Below are 23,099 nucleotides of genomic sequence, written 5' to 3'. Positions count from 1 at the left end.
GATTGACAGGACACCTGCCACCGCAATTGCGAATAAAATAGCTTCACAGAAGATCCTGTCTGAAGAAAATTGATTTTTTCTCACAGTAACCAAGAAATACTACATTGTTCTAGGATTCTGCACCCCAGAAGCAACTTTTCCCCTACCCCTTCATCTCTTTATTAGCACCCTTTCCATTTGAGGCAAATCTCCTAGAAACATATTCTGTATTAACACCAGGGAGGATTGCTCAGGAATTAACCAAGTAAGCAAACAGATGTCGATAATCCCCATACTGTTGCTAGGCAACAGGTAACCAGAAAAATATTGAGAATTATGAAAATGGTAAAAGTGTAGGACATGCACAAACTATTTTAAATATTCCTTAAGTGAACTGAAAAATAACAATTTATTAGAAGTATTTAATTCTCAAGCTTGTAATGGGTCACAGTGAATGTCACTCAATATTCAGAAGTCTCTTGTCCAGGTGAACAGCAAAACACAGCCAGGATACTTAAATTTTTGTTGTTAAACAGTTCAAAAAATGTCAGTATTAGTGGCCAAGATGGCTGATTGTTAACATAGGTACCATGTATAAAAAACAAAGGCCTACTTTTGAGATTTGCTGAAATAGGACATGGAAAGCATATAAGTGATCCTACAAACGTGCTGTCACCTACATGTGGCTTAAAAGCATTTTGTTTTCAGATTTTTAAACAAGTTTCAAATTTCCCTATGTGCTCCCCTTCAGACACGCATTAAATCCTAATGGTTGCCAATGTGGACACTGGCAAAACTGATGCTCAGGACGGTCATCATTGTATAATCTTCTTAACTCTAGCAAGGAAAATGCCATTGTTAGGAGTGTGCTGTAGTGCCCTGTCCAGCCACCACACCTTCCCTTAAACACACCTCTAATGCTGCTGGTATCTTAGCCCACTAACCTACTTCTCTGCTCATGGCTCTTAACTCTCTACCTTAGTGTGGGAAAATTGATCCAATGTTCAGTACAGCAGCAACCAACCTGATTTAACATTTTAAAATTAATAAAAAGAAACACAAGATCTTAGCAGAGGGAAATCCATCAGTTAATGATTACATTCAGGAAGGAAATACTGCCTTTTAGCAGAAATGATGCTTATTAAAAGAAAACAAATAAAAAAACCCACCTCTTACCTGGGACATTTGTACAGTTATATTATTTAATGATACATTCAACACACACGCAAGAAACAAAGAAAAAAAATCAAGATTAATGAATATAAGGTCTTGTGAACAGCAACAAGAAACCCTGCATATTGTAGTATCCTGTAAAAAAACAAAACAAAACAAAAAAACACACAAAGAAGATTTTTTCAGTGCCCACAAGAAACTGATCTGTACTTACATTGAGATCTGTATTTTTAAATTCAAATTGCATTTATATATATGTCATTATTTCAATCAAATCAAAACCATTGCAGTATGGCCTTTTTTCAAGTTTCAATGAGTAAATTAGCCCTAGGCTTGGTTTTACTTAAGCTTAGTGCCTTTACTAGTGTCTTCTTCCTTACAGTGCTGGTTTATTACATAGATGTGTCAAACAAAAGCTTTTCCAGCACAATAAACTGATTAAAATGGGCTGTCTCTTGTGTTTTCTCGTTATCTCTGTGCTAAAAAAAAAATAAAACACATTTGCAAACATATACAGATAGGTTGATATAACTTTACATAAGGTTACAAGTTACTACAAGATTCTAAACTGTTTTGGGGGGGACTGCATTTAATGAACTTTTACTTCTTCATCTTCTAAGTAAAAAAAAAGACAGACATAAAAGTGAATGGGAAAAAGCCAGAGCTCAAGAATGCTTGAATATGAGACATAAAGTGCTCAACTCTTCTCCAAAGTTATTTTTCTTTGAAACTCAAGAATGTTAATTTCAATCAAGCCTCCAAATTCATTTAAAAATTGGAAAAAAAGCAGTGTTTGATATTTAAGTTACATATTAAAAATACAACTTTATAGTTGGCATACAGTGAAATTCACTGTCATGTAGCATTGTGACTCAGTTATTCAGGGACTGTCATAATGACAGCTATAGAATAAAAGTTATCTATGAAAAAACAGTTTATTTCAATTCAACAGTTTTAAGTAAACGCAGCTTAACACAGTACAAGCCTTTCAGACCCTATGCAATACTGGGTGAAATACACAAGGGGACTTCTTCCAATCCTACCCAACAGCATAAAGCCACTACTTTCTTTCTTCCATTCCAGTGACACACAGGGTATCGCAGCGCAGAACTGTGTAGTGCACACTTATTTTCAGTCTTGCACTTTCTGAGAGTGGTTCTGATCCATGGCTGTGAAGAACAAGCAGACTGCAGCTGTGATGAACACATGCACTCCCTCGTAGAGCAGCTTTGGCGAGAAGACGCTCCATATGAACAGGTGGTAACGCAGGCCTGTTACCAAAACGATGTAGATGGCAACTGGAATTGAACGCATTAGAGCGTAGCAGAAACAGCCGTGGCCCACTGCTGCTGCATTCCTGTAACAAAAACAGAGGAGTTCCTTCTCAGGCACACTTAGCAAACATCCTGGTTTACCCACTCTTTAGTATTAGTTCACATCAGGAAAAATACCCAAAGAAGATGTCCACTTGGTGTTAGAAGACTGGTTATTGATGTGGTGATGCAGCTAAGAACACGCTTTTCCTTATCACCTCCCCTGTCCTACAGAGTGTGTAAGTATGTTAAGTATTCGCATAGCAACTGCAACCTCAGCAAAGGCAGACACCCAGTAGTTCACCTCAGATGTAGAAGTTTCTGTGTTTTAATACATTTTTCTCTAATTATTAAAGCCTCCATTAAGCAGGTTTCGGACAGCTTCATCTCGTGTTGGCCTTCCAGTGCCCTTCCACAGAATCTGGATGGTGGCAGGCAGAGAAGAAAGACTTCAGTACCCCTTCACAAAGAGCTTAGCCTGTACAACAGATAATCAGATGGAGCCTGCTCCCCTTGTAAAAGGCACACTACTACAGAGTACACTACTGCCCAAAACTAGTAATGTATAAAAAGCAACATATAAATTGAGCTATTACAGAACTTTGCAAAGCTAGCTTAACCACTCTCCGGAGAACACCATGTTCCTAGGCTTACATGAGCAAAACATCATGTTCCTGTCACAGGAGCTTAGCTTAGCTGAGCCCACTGTATTACAAGAAATGTCCACCCCATACACAACCTACATGGTCCAAATCTGCCACACTGAAGTATTTTTGTGGCTGACAGGAGTCAGGTGAAAATGGAAGTGAACGGGTTTTCTGCACTATGACTGTTCTCCCTTCCCTGAAGTGTCAGCACGTCAGCAAAGATGCTGGGCTGATATATGTTCCCTTTCCCCAAACCACATCTGCAGAGACTAATTCACACCAAATTCAGATGCTTACCTGTCTGGACAAAAGGAAGGAACAAAGCTATTTCACTGTAATAATGTGCAGAACCTTTTCCTCTCCTCATCAAAATGTTTTACTTCATCAGTTCCCAAAAGAACACACTGGCAAAATGATTTACACTGAAATTCTCTTATGAGAATCTGTTCTGCTCCTCCTGATTTTTAATTATGATCGTGTTCCAAATAACAAAAATTTAAGATGACTAGCATTTCTGTGAGATGTAAATTAGTCACTTATGACTAAGTAAGCTACAGAATGCAGTGTTTTACATGAACCATTAAACTTCTTATTCTTCAAATCAAAATAATTAGGATACAGTCCTGTTTTCCAGTGAAAGCAAGTGCAAAATTCCCAAGGCTTTCAGTTGAAGGAAAGAACAGGTCACGAAAGCAGAGCTGAAAAATGAACTAACAGCAGGTGTGAATGACTGAAAAGCATACATTTGATTCACAGATAACTATTTCCCTAGCTGCTTAGCCAAGGAGACTGTGACTTGGGAGTGAACGAGGCTCCTCCCTTCTTCTGTACAACTTAGCCTTCAGTGAGTTCATGCAAATAACTAGCTTTATGTTTAATAAGCGATTTTGTTGACAAAGATTAAACAAGATGCAGTTCAGTCTTAGCTGTTTTCATGCTGCTATGAGTAAAAACAGTATTTGTAGTAGTTAGATAATAGAACTGAATAAACAGAGGGGATGTTTGGTGTTTTTTTTTTGTTGTTTGTTTTTTTTAAGTGTGACAGGCAAACAGGCAATTTTAAAGCCATGTTTTAGAATTGATCATCTAGATGAAGATTATTGCTACCCTCAACACCAATAATAGGATTTTATAGCTCCATAAAAGGATTTTCAAGTGAATCATAAAAGAGAGGAGTGTCCATCAAGTTATAAATCTAGGTCTTGCAAGAACTGTGCTTTATAAATTTAATTTTCAATTCATCTCTTTTTCCCCAGTTCATGCTCACATAACACAGTTAGAGAAAGCTCATAGCTGTAAATCAATTATGTTCCTTTTTTTTTTTTTTTAATGGCTAATTTTTAAATTAATAAGAATCTGGTTGTAAGAGTATTTTGAATGGAATCTCTGTGTGTTTACTTCTTTGGCTCAAAAATTGGGCAGACGTAATATTTCAGATGCATTTTGTACTGGAATAAGAGCACACAATAATCTTCATCATTATCATTTAAATTCTCTATTTTTGCAATATGGTTTCATCCCCCAAAACAATCCCTAAATCAGAAAGTAAGTGGTGCCATTCTTTCTCTAACCTGAAATAGTAAAAATAATGGACTGTTTTCTGTTTGTATAACACATTTACTTGCAAAAGATTTCAGCACTCACTTCGTCTCTGAACAAAATATAAGTCACCTACCTGCAGAGGGAAATCTCGGACAGTTTCACAGTACAATGCAGCGGTGCAATTTAGAGAAGGCAACAGAAGCACCCTGTTTCCAAGTTAAATTGTTAGTGAGGCTCAACAGCAGGATAGTTAGGTATGTTTTGGAGCTGGTATAGCAGTTCACACGCTTGTTGTTGCGGAAACAGCACTGGAATGACTGAGCACAAGCAGTTAGCACTACTCTGCTATCCTGATGCTAAGGCAGCGCCTTAGTTCTAGCACAGCACCTGTCCCTGTGCTTCTGCTGGGAACCCAGTTTGGTGAGCATCTAAGCATAATGACTTTGTATACTGCTTCTCCTTGCTCTGCATACACAGAGAGAGTGACCATGGTGCACAGGGCTTAGCAAGACCACAAGGAAAGCAGTTGCCAGGGCTCAGGCTGCTGCTGTTAACGTGACCAAGTCAACCCAGTTGGTTCAGCTGGCTGCTTACTCCAAAAGAGCCACTAGGAGAGCAGGCCACACACCTGCCCTTACCATTTATCAGCTGCACCAGCCAAAGATTAATAACCATGCAATCATTCAGCACTCCTTCAGTGAAAACAAAGGAAGATGACAGGGCACATCTAAAGCATCGACCTGTAACTACGCCATACCGAATTATCTCTGCAGCAGCTAATTCCTTTTCATATTTAAAGGGGAAAAGCAGAAATAGAGGGAGGTAAACCACATATATTACTTCATTGTTCTAACAGAACCAGTCCAACATTCAGACATCTGCATAATGGAGTTTAAAAGGAGTACATATATATATATATATATATATATATATATATATATATATATACACACACACATATATGTGTGTATGTAAGTACCCAGCCTCTAATACTGAGCAAATTTAGCAAGCTGAGTTCTGGAGACTCCACTGAGAAATCCAGATGGAGTAAAGATGATAACGTGTATCCAAACTTTATGCAAGATTTATGTTGAAGATTGCTAGATCCAGAAAAACAAATGCTTTCAGAGACTTCTAGAGTACATACTGCCTGTCAACAAAAACCCTCTCTTTTAGTTCAACATTTAATATACAGGAAAAAAAAAAAAAAAAAAAAGGCCAAGGACTTGTACTTTTAATGGCTTTTCTGTTTCTCTGGATCTCCTAAAAGCCAATTGCCAATGTGCTGCCAAGAAAGCTTTCACCTCTCATTCCCTGTTTAATATCATACTCATGATATTAAAATGGGTTACAGATCACAATACAAGGTTTGTAAAATAAAAAAAATACAGTGCCAAAAACATGAAAGAAAAAACACTCTTTTCTTGTAAAAGCATGCCTTCCATTTATACAGAATACTTGGCAGATGGTGGCACAAATTTTGTAGTTTTAAATCAAGCTAAAAAGCTCCACAGACAGCCCTACAAATGCTTCCACAAGGAATTCAGAAATGCACCACTTCACATAGTTCTAATCTTTGATTAAATAGACACCTTAGAAAAACGCACACATACAAGTGAGGAATACTCTAGGGTTGTCATTTTGCTGGGGCTGGGGATGAGGGATATATGTCTGGAGGTTTTCAGTATGAAATCCACTGAATACTTTGATCAGAAGTTATCCATCCTCTAGCATTTCTTTCCTTCCAGCTCCTGCTTTTCTAGCTGTGTTTCACTGCCTAGACTACATCTTACTGGGGATACTGCATCTGCATACCTGAAGACAATTTTTACTGCTTTTTCTTTTTCTTCGTATTAGTGACACTTTTCTTTCTAGGCTTTCTGCAATTTCTGCTTAAATATCTCCCTGTTTAGTGCTCCCTGAAAAATAGTTGGCACTTTGTTAATCTGTCTTCTACATACTAATAAAAGGTTGCAGCCAGAAATAAACCCTGCAGCACTCCAAGTGTCTATCTGCAACATCTTAAAAGTATCTGTAATCCAAAAGAAAATCCTCAGATCTAAGCAAATATCAATTAGTTCTGCAAGCAAGAACAAATTTGCTATGTCTCTCCCACCTGCCCTGTTCTCATCTAGCATGATTCTTAAAGTGCTGTTTTAGATTACAGAATACACTCCTGCATTGTCATGTAAAAAAAAATAATTAAAAAATCTTGTGTTTTTTGCATATCCAAAGGAACCAAGAGCCTTTTGGAAATTTACCTGATCAAACCTAGTACAGACTATCAATCTGAACAGGCTTTTTCAGTTATTTCAGTATTAATTCTACAGAGTGGCAACTTTTGACACCAAAGCCTGTCAAATGAACAGGTATCAAAAAGAGCTGTTCCCCACAAGTTAAACGGGGATATGAAGTCTATTCTGCAACCATAGAAGTGAAGGAACTTGGAGATGAGCATGGATTTTCCTGTCCATCCCCTCTCCCAGTAAGAAAGGTGGAGAAGCTACAACAACCCAAGCAAGGTCTAGCATCTGTGGTAGTAACTTCAGTGATTGTGGCATGTAGTATTTAGTACAGCATGGCTGAACGGCAGAATAGGGTTCAGCAGGTTCTCATAAGGGCTTATCTGTGAAAGGCTATTAAGCCCTGAAACTTCAATTATCTCCATTTCAGCACCAAGAGCAGGAAAGCCCTCTTTCACTGCTGGCAGTGTTGTTGTGGGAGCTTCCTAACAGAGAGAGATGTCTCAGTCACCCAAGCAGAGGTAACTCCTCTCACCAGAATCCACTGATCCCTAACCTGCTTAGAAAAAAACACTGTCTAAAAAATGGGCCGTGTATCAATTAATTTGCAAGTTCCTTTTTCCCTTCTTCAGTCAGGGTTGGCCCTAGAATACAGCTACAGAGGAATTCCTTAGAGAGGATACCCAACAAAGACTTGCATGAGATTGCAGGTAGGAACCCAGTTACCCTGGCATTGCACCAGGTCTGAACAGCAACTCTGAATGGCTACTACCGTTGTTTAACTGTTAGGGCAAGAGACAAACTGTACCTTTAACAGAGACTACAAAATTTCTCCTAAAAACTTAGCAACCTAGCTGGAGAGACACCCATGAGACCCAATTCATCCCCTGCATGTGCTCATTTTCCCAAATACTGATCCTGTGGCAATCAATTTGCAAAGGACTGGACTGCTTTTCAACATCACTGGATCAGCCCCACCTCCCCTTAGAGAAAAGAGAAAGCACTTTACTAGCTCAATTACCCGTATCTATTTCAGGATTGCAGGCAAAGAGATAGCTAAACTGCACTCTAGGCAACACTGCAATATAATCTCTAGATTTCTTCACCACAAAGAAGCCACTCCTTTCCAGTAGGTACTTTTGACTCTCTGATCCACCTTTCTCCATCTAAGCTACAATAGCTAACGACGAGTTCCATCCCTCCTTTAAAGACAGGATGGATTCCCATGAAACCCTGAGTGCTCTGCTCGATATGTTTTTCCTCATGCGCTGCTTCTGTGCAAGAGCACAGTGGTATATACGCAGTGACGGTACTGCCCGCTCTCAGAGCCTCAAGCTTTCCCATCAGACTCCGCTAAGGCTAATCCTTACCAATGTTACCCTGTTCAGCTCCAAGAAAACCAACAAAGTTTAATCAGTCTGCTCTTATTGACACTGGTCCAGACTTTAAAGCAGTAAGGTATAACCATATCATTAAAATTCCTAACAAGCAAAACACAAATCGTAATTATTTCGAAGCCTGGCATTAGTCAATTTTCTGCAAGTATTCTCCCAAAATCCACTTAGCGTTTCTGAAGACTTCCAGTAGAAAAAGGCCTGAAGCATTTTACATCAGCGTCATACATGCAAGCAGTAACAAGGAAACTTCTGGCTTGGTTTTCTGCTAAGGTGCACCTACAGGCTTTCCTGCCCCCCTGTAAACAAACTGCTCTTCATCATCTTCATCATCCCAGCTAAAGATGTAACCAAGCACTCCAGCCAAAGGTTGGTCCAGATCAGCAGGCTATGCGGAGGCTTAAAAAAGGTTGTTACCATGTTATTTAGTTAAAATCAAACTGACCATTTTAGAATATACCGGTCTAACAGGGCAAATGAACAGTGTCACAAGGCATTTCTAGAGAGGGGAGGCACAAATTATTTAAGAAATACTTGCTCTTCAGCACTGAGGGCAGAGTCAGTTCTTTCTTGTATTTTTCCATTACAGTAGCTATTTTTAATCTTGTGACTTAACTAATATAACAGCTCTCTCCTCAAATTACTCCTGCAATCCCAATAACAACATACACATTTGAGAAGAACTTGTGCACTTTAAGAAATGATGTAAGGAAAAGCAGATAGAAAAATCCTGAATAAAAGCAGAAGGACAGCATCCCACGTACAGCCCTATCCACAGCTGCCTGAACCAAGAAGTCTGTTTATGTTGACCACAGCACAGAAAAGGAATAAAAACTAATGGCAAAAAAAAAAAAAAGCAAGTCAGAACTGAAATAATTCTGCTCAAATGCAGACAAAAAAATCTCCTCCTCTTTATAGCTCACATGTCCTGCTGCCCAAAAGCTGCAGACCAAACCAGAAGAAAATACGACTTTAATCAGCTCTACAAGACCAAAGACTGTGAAAGTGAACAGCGCTCAGCTGGCGTTATGCAGATGGGCACACCAATACCTCTATACGGGTTGCCACTGTTCTCTGGAATTCGTGTTTTCAGCGAAAGGAAATTCAGCCCAGACCTCTGACCATCAGACACCACAACGAAGGAGAAAACCTTCAACAACATGGAATAGTGTGGACCTCTGCGGATGTGAATGTATCCACAAATGTGACCCATGAGCAGAAGCTGCAATTAGCCAACTTAGCTTACCACCGTCAACATCCATCGTGAGATGCTAAAGCTGCCAATTTCCAACCACATTCCAATGCCTACTGCGTGATATTGATTGGGCATGTCTGAAAGCCTCCAAAACATTAATTATGTAGAGCGCGAAGTGTCAAACTGTCTGCAACTAGCCAAATGGGCAATAATAGGCACAAGGATTTTCTAAGTTCCAAATCAAACCATTTTCATTTACCGTATTGTTTCAAGTACCGCTTATAGCATGTATGACTAACTCAGTATACATGATCTGGATAAGCAACTAGAACACTGGAGACAAAGAAGCGTAAGCATTTCCAATACATTTCATTTTAACACTACTCACAAACGAGCAGTGCACACGCTTGCTCTCCCATGACTACAAAGAAGGTTTATCTGCTTTTGGTTTCGTCTTATTTAATTTTAATATTTCAATGTGTGAGCTGAAATCTGTTTTCAACTTAGATTTCAAGGTTCTTCCTGAACATTAACTACTTAAAGAGAGAGGTGTGAAACATTCTCTCCCTGTCTGCTTTTTACTTTGTTACAAACATTGTTTCATTCATCCAATTCATCTGAGAATTAAGAACAAATCTAAAAACCTGCACTATTAGGAAAAGAAATAATTCTTCAGAACAATAAATCTTCAGAACATCCAGTAACAACTTGAGATCATATTATGGCAGAAACTCATCTCAAGAAAAATAGTAAGATGTTACATACAGTCCACTTAGAAATTCTTGGATCCTACTAGACGAACCATGCCTGACAACATTAAGCCTTGTAAAGACTGTAATTTTAACAGTTTCTGAACTCAAATCCCAAAGTCTCAAAAAGTACCATGACATTGTATAGTGGTTTTGCTGCTCATAACCTATGCATTGGACAAGCAAAGACAAGGAAAATGGATTACAGCAGGATAAGTAAACCCACGCCATGCTATCTCTGCAAAGCATGAGACAACTTGAATACCACAGAGCACAAAAGGAATAGTAAACAGAAATTCACATAGGCAAGAAATCAGGTGGCAGAGCACTTTGATTCTTTTTTTTTGGATCATATCAGAAGCAAACAGTGCCAACTGTATTGACATGTCATGTGTACATGACAGCAAATCTGGTAAGAAAAGGAGACAAGAACTCAAAGTCTTTCTGCCATGTGGTTTCATGTAAATAGCAAGCATAAATAGATCGTATTTTTTAAAAAAAAACTCACCAGAACACTTGAATACATGCAAAAAACTTGTTAGTGTTTTCCATTAGGATGATTTCACCTTTCACAATAGTTAACAACAATAATCTGACAGCTACAGAGTTTAAGACCTCCACCTGATTGTAAGCAGAGGCCGAATTCTTGCAAGGTGGTTTAAAATTTCAGTGAAATTCCTAGAAATATACTTAAGGATTCAGGAAACCAGCAAGACATGGCCATGTAAAAGTACAGATTACACCTAAAAACATTTCTACAATAAAGAGTACAAATATGATCCTGTATTTCCAGAGCCACCTTTCTGAATAAACCTGTTCCTGCTTCAGCACTAATATAAACCGCTGAGAATCCATCATTACCATGCAGCCCTTGCTAATTGTAGAGGAGAAATAAAGTTGGTACGATGCTTCAGCCTGAATATTCTATTTCAGAGTTAAGAGGATGTTATTTCCAAAGTACTGAGGAGAAAGGGGAGACAATTCTTTGAGTGCAGCGTGCGCACTGAATACTGCTACCAACTTTCTTCACAGTTTTGTCTCTGGTACAATGCGCAGTGGATTCCTCTTTGGGGGCTCATTGTCCCATGGGGAGAATTGAGATAAACTTGTGGGATTATGCAAGGATACCATTGTAAAGCCCAAGGATCACATACTTTTTCCTTTGGCAAGTTCACAGGAGTGTTGGAGTTATGAATAACTTGCATGAAGGTGAATAATTAAAAACAATACTAAACATTAGCATAAGGTTGTAGAGCTCCACGCACTTTCTCTTGAAAGCAAAATGGATTACAGCAGGATCTGTAAATCCGTGCCCTACTATCTCTGCAAAGCATGAGACAACTCTAATACCATGGAGCACAGACAGAATAGCAAACAGAAATGAATTCACCTAGGCAAGAAATCAGGTGGCAGAGCACTTTGATTTTTGAGGAAGATGCCTTGTGTAGTGCCTACACTAGTTACAGACCCTCCTACTCAACGGACTCAAGCTGAGGAGAATGCAGAAAAAAACAGCACAGGATTTCTCATGCCATAGCTCTGGTGACACTGCAAAGCTCACCTTGGAGTCCAACACAGAAAACGTGAAGTAAACAGGACAGAGATGTTACTTTGAAGTCTGAGTGTGTTCCGTGGTGAAGGAACCTGAAGAAACAGCTCTGAGGAAAATAAGAGTATCACCTGATGTGCAGAGAGGGAGAAAGAGAAATGGGGATAGGAGGAACGGGAGTGATAGCAGGGGAAAGAGGGGAGAAGAGACAGCAAGAGAGGTAAGAGTGCAAGAGGGGAGGGATGGAGATGGTGGGAGCAGGAGGAGCGAGATGGTGAGGGTGAGACAGGAGGGTGAGAGAGGGGAGCCTGTGCTGCGTATGGGAGTAAGACACAGGGAGCAGGCAGGACCAAAGAAGGGGAAGCGGGGAGAGAAGGAAGCAGAGACTGGGAGACAGGGAAAGAGGGAGAGACACAGAGCTGCAGAGGTGGACCAAAGCACAGAAATTGAGGAAGGGAGAGAAAATGAGTGAGAAATGCCAGGGGATGCAAGAGAGCAGGGGATACCAAGGGAGGAAGAGCAGGGAGGGGTAGGATGAAGACAGGGAGGGTGGGAAAGAGACGGGGGACTTCATGGTGGGTATGAGAGTGGAAGTGAGGAGGGAGGAGAGGGTAGTTAATGGGTGGGGGAGAGGGGGTGGGAAACGGAGTAAAGGGCCAAGGAAGTGGCAGAGGGAGAAAGAAGAGAAGGGGCTGAGGAAAGGTGGCGAAGAGAGGCTCAGAAGTCCTCAGAGGGGAATACAGAGAAAGAGGTGAAGGGGGATTGACAGCAACTGGGGACTGGAAGGGAAAAGGAGAAAAAGAGGGGAAAAAGGAAGAACAGGTGGAGATAGAGACTGTCATGAAAGGAGGGCAGCGACAGGGGGAAGAGCGTGTCAGAGAAAAGGAGGAAGATTGGGAAAGGAGAGGGTGCAGGAGAGAAACAGAGGACAGAAAAAGAGGGAGGGGAAAGGGGTGGGATGATGGGGTGAGAGTTGTCAGGGATGACAGAGAAGGGAGAACAGGGACAGGGACAGGAAAGGCCAGAGAGAGGGGAGGAGACAGAGGGAGGTCCAGCAATGGGAAGGGGCCAGCAGAGAGAGGGAGGGAGCAGTAGGGGAGGACAAGGGACGGGAGGGAAGCAAGAAGCAGAGCTGTCCACAGAGAGGGAGAATGGGGTGGGGGTGAGGAACACAGACTGAGGAGGGGAGAGGAGGTGTGTGAAGGGTGCTGCCTGTGCAGGGAAGGGGGCTGTGGGGAGAAAGGAGGAAAGGCAGAAGAGGAGCATGAGGGGGAAACACAATGCGGAGAGAGGGGGTGAGAGGGAAGGGAGATGAAGGGGCAGAGTCAAGGTGGTGGTGGTGGTGGGGAGTTGGGGCTCAGAGAGAGGAAGAAGGAAAAAGAGCAGACAATGTGAAAGGTGACATGGGAAGAGACAAAGAAGAGAGAGCGGGGAGGAGTGACAGGTGAGGGGAGTGAGTGGGAAGGGAGAGAGAAAATGGCTGGGGGAGAGAGAGAGAGATAAGGCTGGGAGCAGAAGGGGAGCCAGGGGAGAAATGAAAGCAGGAAGGAAAGGAAGGAAGTGGAAAGACTACGGAAGAGGTCCAAGGAAGGGAAAAACAAGAGGAAGAGAGCACAGGGAAGTGTAAGCAAATGGCAAAAAGGCAGAAAGAATGAGTGAGCAAGACAAAAAAACAGGGAAGAGCGAGAAAGAGGGAGAAGGACTTGGAAAGGAGCACAGACAGACAATTGAGAGATACAGAAATAGAAGCAGAGGCAAAGAAAGCAGAGTGTGATGGGGGAAAGAGCAAACAGAAGAGTCAGGCAGAAGGAAAGAAAAGCAAAGGTAAGACAGCAAGCAAAAAAAAAAGAAGAGGGAGAAGGAAATAGCAAGAACAGACAGGAGTGGCAGAAAGTGAGGCACAGGAAGGAGGCAGAAGCAAAGAGACTCAGCAGGAGGTAAAAGGATCAGAAGGGAAAGAGATGCGGTGGGACAGATTCAGCACGGCCGGGGAAAGCGGGGACAAGAAGAGGGATAGATCATGGCAGACGGAACAAATTGCAGAGGGAAGGGAAGAACAAGAGGGAAAGAGAGCAAGAGAGAGGAGGAAAGAGCTAGCGGGGGGGGGGGGCCTGGGAACCCTCCGGGAATTCTGAAGGTGCCTGCTCCTGCCAGGCATGGACAAGGCCAGGGTGGCCACAGGGCACGGGCCCGAGGAAGCTCTGTCAGACTCAGCCCATTTCAGTCAGTTGCCTTCGACTGAGGGTACCTGAAGTGTTTGTTAAAGGTGCTACCTGATACCGGCCAGTCAAGAAACTTTAGAGCTGCTGACAGGGAGGGGTCTAAAGATCCGGGCACGGGGCAGAGCTAAGGGACAGCAGTTTGTCCAGAAGGGTGCAATGATCAGATCCTCATCTCAGCTCTGACGAGCCTGAACTTCCTCAGGAATGGCCTTGACGCACCACCAGCGCACAGCTTCCAGCAGCTCCAAGGGAGGAGGCAGACCTGCAAGTCCCCAGGCACAGAGATTGCTCAGGGCCTCTCCCTGAGCTACACAGCATCACTGATGAAAGAGGGACAGGAGCTTCACAGAGACCCTACAGCTTCAGGAGCTGCTGCAGACCCGAACTGCAGTGCAGACACCAAAAAGCCTGTTCCTATCAGAATGGTAAGTGGAAATACTTTGGAAGGCCCAGGCTGGAAGATGGTGTCTTCTGGCAACACGAGAAGCTCCTGCCCCACCATGAGGCTTGTGAGTACAGAACGAGTTCGATGTCTTTGAAGCTGCAGAGGACCTGGGTGTGCTGTTGAGTGAGACATCTGGGCCAGCTGACCCCGAGACGTGCAGGAGCACCAGGAGGAAGCATCAAGGGGCAGTACTGGGTGACTCCCCTCTGCTGGAGGCACCCCTCTGCTCACTTGATACGGTACGTAGAGAAATTTGCTGCTTGCCAGGAGCTGGGATCCAGGACGTTGTGAAGAGATTGTCAGCCTCTGCCCAACCTTCTGACTATTACCCCTTGCTGTTCCCCCACGTGGACACCAATGACACCAGCAGAGTAACAAAAGTTAACTACAGAGCTCTGGGGAGAACAGTCAGGAGTATGGGGATCCAAGTGGCAATCCCAACCCTGCCAGTAAGAGGAAAAGGTGCGATGAGGAGGTGACCGATACTACGTGCCAAAATTGTTTATAGAACTGGCATTGACAAGCACAAAGATTTTTTTACCAGGAGGATGGATGACCTCTTAGGAATGTCTTTGAATTAGGTATGACAGGTGAGGGAGAGAACTATCAGTAGCTCTGTGAGGGTCTGGTGGTCCAGACAAGTAAGGAGCCTGGGATGATGTGAGTGTAAGAAAACACAAAATGAACAAAGCAGGGCTTAAGAAGGGTCACCTCAAGCACTTGCTTGTAAGCAAGGAGGTGCTTCCAATGCACTGTTAAGGGAAAATCCCCCAGATTTCCCTGTGAGCAGAGATCAATAGGAAAAGAGAAGAAGAAAGAGGGAAAGAGCAAAAGAAAGGAAACAGGAGAGCAAGAAGGAAGATAGAAGAGGCATACACAAGAAGAGGGGAGAATGTGAGTAAGGGAAAGCATGCAAGAGAGAGAAGAGGAAAGCACAGAGGGAGATGGAGAGAGAAGTGCATCCAAATAAGAAAGGAGACCCAGAACTCAAGAACAAATGTTAAGAAGAGAGAGAAGTGAGACAGCACAAGGGAATAACCAAAGTAATAAGAGGGTAAGAACAAAATGCTGTGAAGGAGCATGCAAGAGAGTGGAAATGCACACAAGAATTTCTGAGATAAAGCATGAGAGAGGGTATACGGGGTCTGGCTGGGGTGGGGTTAACTTTCTTCATAGCATCTCCTGTGCTGTTGTTTTGGATTTGTGACTAAAATAGCGTTGGTAACACACCTGTGTTTTAACTGTTGTTGAACAGTGTTTGCACAGCATCAATGCCCTCTCTGTTTTGCATGCTGCCCCCCAGCGAGGAGGCTGGGGGTGCACAAGAATCTGGGAGGAGGTACAGCCAGGACAGTTGGCCCAGACTGACCGAAGTGTATTCTGTGCTATGTCACACACTCAGCAATAAAACCTAGGGGGAGGAAAGGAAGAGGTCCTGCTCATGGTTACAGTGCTCATCTTCCCAAGTAATCATCGCATGTGATGAAGGCTGCTTTCCAGGAGTGGCTAAACATCTGCTTGATCATCTCAACCAGTGAATAAATCCCTTATTTCGCTTTGTTTGCATGCACAGCTTTGCTTCACTTTTTTTATATTATTATTAAACTCTTAAATTAATATTATAATTAAACTCTTTTTACCTCAACCCACAAGTTTTCTCACTTCTGACCTTTTGATTCTCTCCCCATTCCACCAGGACAGGAGAAAGCAAAGTGGCTGTATGGTGCTTAGCTGCCTAGAGGGGTTAGTCCACAACAGAGAAAGGTATGAAAGAGAGGGAGAGCCGACAATACAGAGAGGAAAAGAATGTCAGAGACAGACATGCCAAGAGACAGAAAGAACAAAAGGTAAGAGGGAAAGTGCACAACCGAAGGAAGGGGAGCACACAGCAGAGGAAAAGCACTGACTGGAGGGATGGCATGCAAGAGAGCAAAAACATGCCCATGAAAAACACGAGAAAGTGTGACGAGAGAGAAAGAGCACACAATAGGGGAAATTGCACAGGAGAGAGAGGGGGAGGTCTAGAGAGCACAAAACAGCATGCAACAGACAAAAAGTACATGAGGGGGGCGAAGGCCCACATGCAAGACAGATGGAAAGAGCACGACAAAGGCAGTGGATATGCACAAGAGAGGGGAAGCATAAGGAGGGCAAGGAGAAGTGCCTGGGACAGAACGGGACAGGATGTGAGACGGATAGAGAGGAAAGTACCTGGGATGATGCAGGGCGAGCACGCAAGAGAGGGAAACTGCACACAATCTAGAAGGGAAGACGACACGAGGGAGAGGTGACGACAGCATGTGTGCAGGGGGAAGCATGCAAGAAAGAAAGTATATACAAGAGGGTAAGAATGAGGTACTGACAAAGCCTGAGACAGAGAAAGCGTGTAAGGGGTGAGAAGTGAGAAAACACGCAAAGGAAAGAGCAAGGCAGACAAAGCAGAAGAAAGGGAGAGAGAAAAATGCCTGTGAGATGCTGGGGAAGTATAGACAGAGAGCAAGAAAACAGGCAAGGGAGAAACAGAATGCACAGAGAGACAGAAAAAGCACTTGTCAAGAAACATGACAGAAAGTAAAGCTTCCAGCAAAAGAGAATGCAAGGGAGAGAAAGGGAAAGACCGAGAGAGAGACACCTGGAAATTGTGTCTGTGAGAGAGGGGAGGTTTGCCTGAGAGGGGACGGAGGCACAGGCAATACAGAAAGAGAGTGCATGACACAGAAGTAAAGCAGAAGGGATGAGAGGGAAAGAGACATCAAGAAAGAACAGAAAACTGTGAGGACATTTCAAGGCAGAGGAACACATGCATGGGACAGAGGTACAGCACATAAGAGAAAGAAGAAAGCCTTATGAGAAGGGGAGAAAGAGAAAGCATCTGGGAAGGAGTGAAAGAAAAAGAGAGACAACATTCAGATGAGAAGGAAGGTGTTTGAGAAGGAGAGACCATGGGCCTGTGTTAAGTTGGAGTGCTCAGGAGAGCATGAGAGTGAAAAACATTGACAGTCCAGGCAGGGGAAGCTTGAGAGAACGAGAAAGACAGCCTGCATGCATTGTGAAGTGAATGGGCACATGCACCAGAAATGAGCAAAAGGAAAGACGCCAGAGAAAGGAAAGGCATGAAAAAAAAAAATGAGGAAAGGCATGATAAAAAGATGAAAGCTATGAGGCAATGTATGAGAGAAGAAGGGATGTTCATTAGAGAACGAGTGCACATGTGAAAGGGGATGGAAAAGTGCACAAAGAGCGAGCATGCAAGACAGGGCGAGCAAGAGACAAAGTGTGCAAGGGGCCGCAAAGAGTAAGCATGTGAGAGGGAAGGAAAGCATGAGCAAAAGAGAGGGGGGAGCCCACAAGAGAGTGAGAGGAAAGGTAAGATGAAGAGAAGAATGGTATGAGAGAATGAAGGAGGAAATGCACCTGACCATGGAGAGGGAAGCTGTGCTAGAGGAGAGCATGTGGCTGAAGGACTGCATGCCAAGGTGGGGGGTACATGCACAAGAAGAAACAGAAAGGCTTGGGCATGAGAAAGCACATGAGAGAGAAAGTGCAAGTGTGAGGTAGGGAGAACACAAAGGGGAAGCATGCAAGAAAAGGAAACCAAGCAAAACCAAGGGGGAATGTGCGTGGGAAAAATAGGGTGTAAGAGAGGGAGCAGAAGCAAGAGTAAAGGTATGAAACTGTGAGAGCGAGGAGATACACGAGAGAAAAAGCAAATATGAGAAGGGGCATCATGCAAAATTGTGGGCAAGGGAAAGTGCACAGAGGAAGGAAGGAAAATATGGGGGAATGAGTGCAAGAAAGAGGGACCTTGTAAAGGGCGGTGAAAGCAAGGAAAGGAAAGGGCTGCATAGGAGAGGGAAAGTGTGTCCAGGAGAGAGGAAACACAAGCAATGGAAAGGAGGTAAAAGAGTGAGAGAAGGGAAGCACGCAGTAGAGAGACAGAGAAGGAAAGCATATGTGTGAGAGAGGAAAGAAATGAGAGAGAGAGAGAAAAACAAGGAGATCACATCCATGAACACGAGAAATGTATGCAAGAAAGAGCTAGGAATACTGTGACAGACAGAGGGGAAAGCTCATGCAAAATAAAAGCATGTACGAGAGAAAACATGCTAGAAATTGGGAACATGCAAGGAAAGGAAAACACAAGTAAATGCGAGAGGAGGGAAAGCATGCGAGAAGGAGAGAAAGCATGAGCAAGGGGGGGAAGAGCAAGTGAAGAAAGGGGGAATTAAGACAGTACAGGAGGTGGAAGACTACAAACAGGAGAGAGGTTGTGAGAGAATAATGTGTGAGAGGGAGCGTGCAAGAAAAAGGCAAGACAGAGTGGGAAAGGGCATGTTAGGGAGGGAAGGGGTGCAGTGGAGATAATGGTGAGCACTTGCAGAAGAGTGAAAGGACACGTGAGAAGGAAAGCATGCTAGAAAGGGAAGTCATGTGAGGAAAGCATGGGAGAGTGTGTGGAAGTGAGAGAGGAAAAGTGTGTGTGAGAGAGAGACAAGGGAAAGCACGAACAAGAGAGGGGAAGCACAAACACAGGGAGTGCGTCAGGAGGAGCACAGAAGAGGGAGGAAGGGATGGGAGATCACAATGTGCCCAAGAGGGAGGGAGAGGGAATTACAGAGGGAAAAGCACATGCACAAGATAGAAGAAATTAATGCATGGAGAATGCAGGGAGAAGTACGGTATCATGGAAGGACTTCCAAACAGGAAACATGAGTCAGTGAGTAGGAAAGCACACGCAACTGAGGTAAACTGCATGTAGAGGAATGGTTTGGGTTGGAAGGACACCTTAAAGCCCACCCAGTTCCACTCCCCCCACCAGACCAGGGTGCCCAAAGCGCCGTCCAGCCTGGGCTTGAGCACCTCCAGGGATGGGGCACCCACAGCTTCTCTGGGCAGCCTGTGCCAGGGCCTCACCGCCCTCACAGCAAAGGATTTCTTCCTTACGTCTAATCTAAATCTACCCCATTTTAGTTTAAAACCACTGCCCCTTGTTCTAGCACTACAATCCCTGAGAACCACAGGTGAGAGAGGGAAAGTGCATGCATGCAAGAGAAAAGGAAAACACAGATACAAGAGGAAGAAAGCACACCCATGAGAGGCAAAGCACAAGAAAAAGAAAGCACTAGAGAGATGGCACAAGACAGGGAAATGACATGAGATGGGTTGCACAAATGAGCGGAATAGTGGATAAGAGGGAAAGTCCACAAGGCAGGGCAAATTTGACAGTGAGGTTGCAGAAGTGAGAAGAAAAGGATTACAGAGGGCAGGACAGCCCAAAATCTGTCACTACTATTAAGAACTGAGGAAAAAGGCATTACATGCCTTGTCCTTTTCCTCATCCTTACTTGCTAGGTAACCATCTGCAGCAAGTGAGAGAGGGGAAACAGGCATGAGATAGTAACGCATGCAGGACTGCAAAGGCAGAGGAAAGCAACAGAGAAAGAGGAAGAAGAGCAAGAGAAAGCTGTACAAGAGTGCAAGTGCATGACAAAGTGGGGAACGCGTGTGATTGAAACTATGAGAGGAGTAATGCATGCAAGGCAGGAAAAACGTGTCAGGTTTGCAAAAGCATGAAAGAGATGGGGAAAGCAAGAGCACACCAAAGCAGGGTGGGATCAAGAGGATGAGGGAGGGATGCGGAAGAGAGAAAGCAGCAGACAGACGCAGTGCACATGGCTTTGAGAAACAGAACATGTGAGGGAGAGGCAAAAGATGCAAGCGGGAACAGTAGGCACACTGGGTCAGGGAGAGGAAAACACATCAGGCTCTCTCTCCTGTGTTTCAAGAAGAAATCCCTAAGAGAGTTAAACCCACAAGAGACAAAATGAAAGAACGAGAGGGGGGCAGTGCGTGTGTGAGAAGCTAAGTGTATGTGCGAGAGTGAATGTGTACCAGAGGGGGACAGTAAGTGCTGGGCAGCAGAGAGGGGTAACAAGTGGCAGCGGGAGAAGCACGAGCAGGAGACTGACAGCCTAAACGAGGGAAAGTGCATGCAAGAAAGGGGAAATCTTTCAGAGGGGAAAGTATGCAGTTGGTGGGGAAAACAAAAAGGCAGTGGCAAAGTGGGAGAGGGAGGGGGGAAGAGACAGAACCAGACAGGGAAGTGCAACAGGCAGGAAATCAGTTGTGAGGGCCAGGCCAGCTGTGTGAGGGGGGTGTGAAGAGTGTCCATGAGAGAAGGGGTGCATGGGAGAGAGAGGGGACACGCACCTTGAGAGGCAGACCGCGTGAGAGAGGGGGCTGGCCATGCGAGAGGCAAAGCGATGCTGCAGGGAAGCGTGTCTGCAAGGAGAACGTCTGCAAGAGAGAAGCAACGTGGGGGAGACAGAGATGGCAAGAGGAAGTGCCGGAGAAAAGAAACAGACAAGACGAATGGGAAGCAAAAGAGATAAAATATGTCATAGAGCAAGCACTTTAAGGGGCACATGTCAGAGAGGCAGTGTGTAAGATGGCAATTAATACAGTGGGTAAGTGTTCTGGGGAGAGGAAACAAGAAGGGCCCATCAGGGCAGAAAGGGGGGTGAAAGGGGGAGAGAGAAGGAAGAAGGGTGGGAGAGCAAGACAGGGAATGAGATGCAGGGAAAGCATGCATGAAAGAGAGAGAGAGCACTTGATAGAGGTGGATGGCAAGAAAAGGATGGAGTCAGGGAACAGGAAAGCACAAGACAGTACCGAAGAGGACTGTGCAAGCAAGAGAGGAAAAGTAAGAGGAGAAAGTCTGCAATATAGGGAAAGGAAGAGGGAGATACGAAAAGCAAGAGACTGGGAGAGGGAATCACAAGAGAAAGGAAACACAGAAGAGAGCAGAAGTGCACAAGTATTTTTTTGCACAAAAGAAATGACGAGAAATAGGCAGAACACTTCACAGAGAGAGAGGGAGCATGTCAGGTGGGAAGTACTTCAACGAGTCAAATTACATCAGAGAACAAAAGTGCCTGAGACTGAGGGGAAGGAGAAAAAATGTGTCAGAGGCAAAGCACATGACAGAGACCAGGAAAACACATGCGAGAGCGAGGGAAAGCAAGAGGAAGGAATTACATCCAAGTGGGAAGGGAAATGTGGGGTAGGGGTGGGATGGGGATGGAGCAGAGAGGGGCAGAGGAGAGGATCGGGGGGCAGCAGTAAAGAGGTGCTGGAAAAGCACCAGTAGGATGCCAAAGAGCTGGGAGGGAAAGTGCAAGCAAAAGCAGAAGACCATGCAAGAGAGGGAGCGAGCAAGCAACACCAGTAAAAAGCAACCAAGGGGAAAGTGCAACGCTGTTGATAGGAAGAATAGGGTAAGATAGGAAAGGCAGGAACTGGAAAGAAGAAACGTGAGAGCACAAGTGTGTGAGAGATGACATGCAGGAGAGAGGGAGGATGGAAACGTGTGTAAGAGGGAGGGAAGGCAGAGAAGCATGGAGATGCGTGTGAGGCAAGGGTCGGAGCAGATGGAGGGAAGAGAGGGAAGGAGGGAGGGAGGATGAGGTGGTGAGGGGGTAAAAGAGAGAGAAAAAGTGGGTTAGAAAGTAATAAAGGAGTCCCAAACAATGGAGAGAGAGCACAAGCAAGGGACTGAAAGCATGACCAAGAGGAAAAGTGCATGCAAGAATGTGTTAGAGTTGGCAAAGTATGCAAGGGATGTGGGAAGTGAAGGCAGGGAGTGAAGGAGGAAGCTTGCAAAGCAGGAGAGGATGAAAAAAGGCACACACAAAAGGGAAAAGAACCCGTGAGAAGTGAGGTGTGTGAGAAAAGCTGGGATGCACAACTGAGAAAGGGAAGGCACCGAGCGAGAGGGAGTGGTAGAGAGAGTGAGATGAAGGGAGACAGGCAGCAAAGGAGAGAACACAGAGAAAGACAGGGGGGCAGGGCAGGGGAAAGAGTGAGCAAGAGATGGGAAGTTTGGGACAGAGGGGGAATGGTTTTAGAGAGCAGGGGAGTAATTGAGAGTGGGGTGACAAGCACTGGAGGATGTATGGCAAGACAGAGAGAGCGGCGGTGAGTGGGACAGGGAAGGGCAGTGAGTGAGAAACTGGAAGCCTGTATGAGACAAAGCGCAAATATGAGAAAAAAACCTATGACAGATGGAAATGCAAGCTACGAGGGAAATTACGTTAGGCAGAAGAGCAAGAGAGAATAAGAGTAAAGTCTGAAAAGAAAGCCAACACAGCAGCAGCAAAGCATGTAGGACAAAGCAGCACAGTGCACAAGAGAGGAAAAGTGCACGACAGGGAAAGAGGCAAAGCATGTGTGGGAAAGGCAACGTGCACGCTTGCCTGAGAGCATCAGCGTGCAAGGAAGAGGCAACACATGGGAGTGGGCAGAGCTCAGAAGAGGGTACAAAAGGGAGAGCAACAAAGCTGAAGCGAGCACAGCAATACACGCAGGAGAGAGCTGCAAAGCACGCGAGGTGGGGTCAGAGCGTTAAGGCAGAGGCAAGCTGAGAAGGAGCAAGGGCAAAGACAAGGAGCTGGGAGAGGGGAAGCATGTGCACACAATGTTGGGTGGGGACTGCATGGGCACACTCGAGACAAAGCACAAAGCAGAGAGAAGCAACATGTGAGAGAGGTATAGCGTCTGTCAGAGGTGAAGTGCGAAGCAGAGAGGCAGGGCATGCGACAGAGGAGACACGTGAAGGAGAGCACGGCGTAAGTGAGGGAAGCAGGCAA

General features: G+C 44.4%; 1 protein-coding gene across 1 annotated transcript in view; it reads right to left on the bottom strand.

The window, feature by feature from the left end:
• Positions 1-369: 369 nt before the first annotated feature.
• Positions 370-23,099, bottom strand: part of PIGG (phosphatidylinositol glycan anchor biosynthesis class G) — an 84,904-nt gene continuing 62,174 nt past the window's right edge. The window contains exon 12 of the mRNA XM_035309956.1: positions 370-2,509. Within this exon, the coding sequence (XP_035165847.1) occupies positions 2,284-2,509 (226 nt within the window). The 3' untranslated portion in view covers positions 370-2,283. The remainder of the gene's footprint in view (positions 2,510-23,099) is intronic.

The sequence above is a fragment of the Oxyura jamaicensis genome, chromosome Z (genome assembly GCF_011077185.1).
Source record: "Oxyura jamaicensis isolate SHBP4307 breed ruddy duck chromosome Z, BPBGC_Ojam_1.0, whole genome shotgun sequence".
NCBI lineage: Eukaryota > Metazoa > Chordata > Aves > Anseriformes > Anatidae > Oxyura > Oxyura jamaicensis.
Note: the sequence above shows the minus strand (reverse complement) of the source record. Positions and strands in the feature narration are given on the sequence as shown.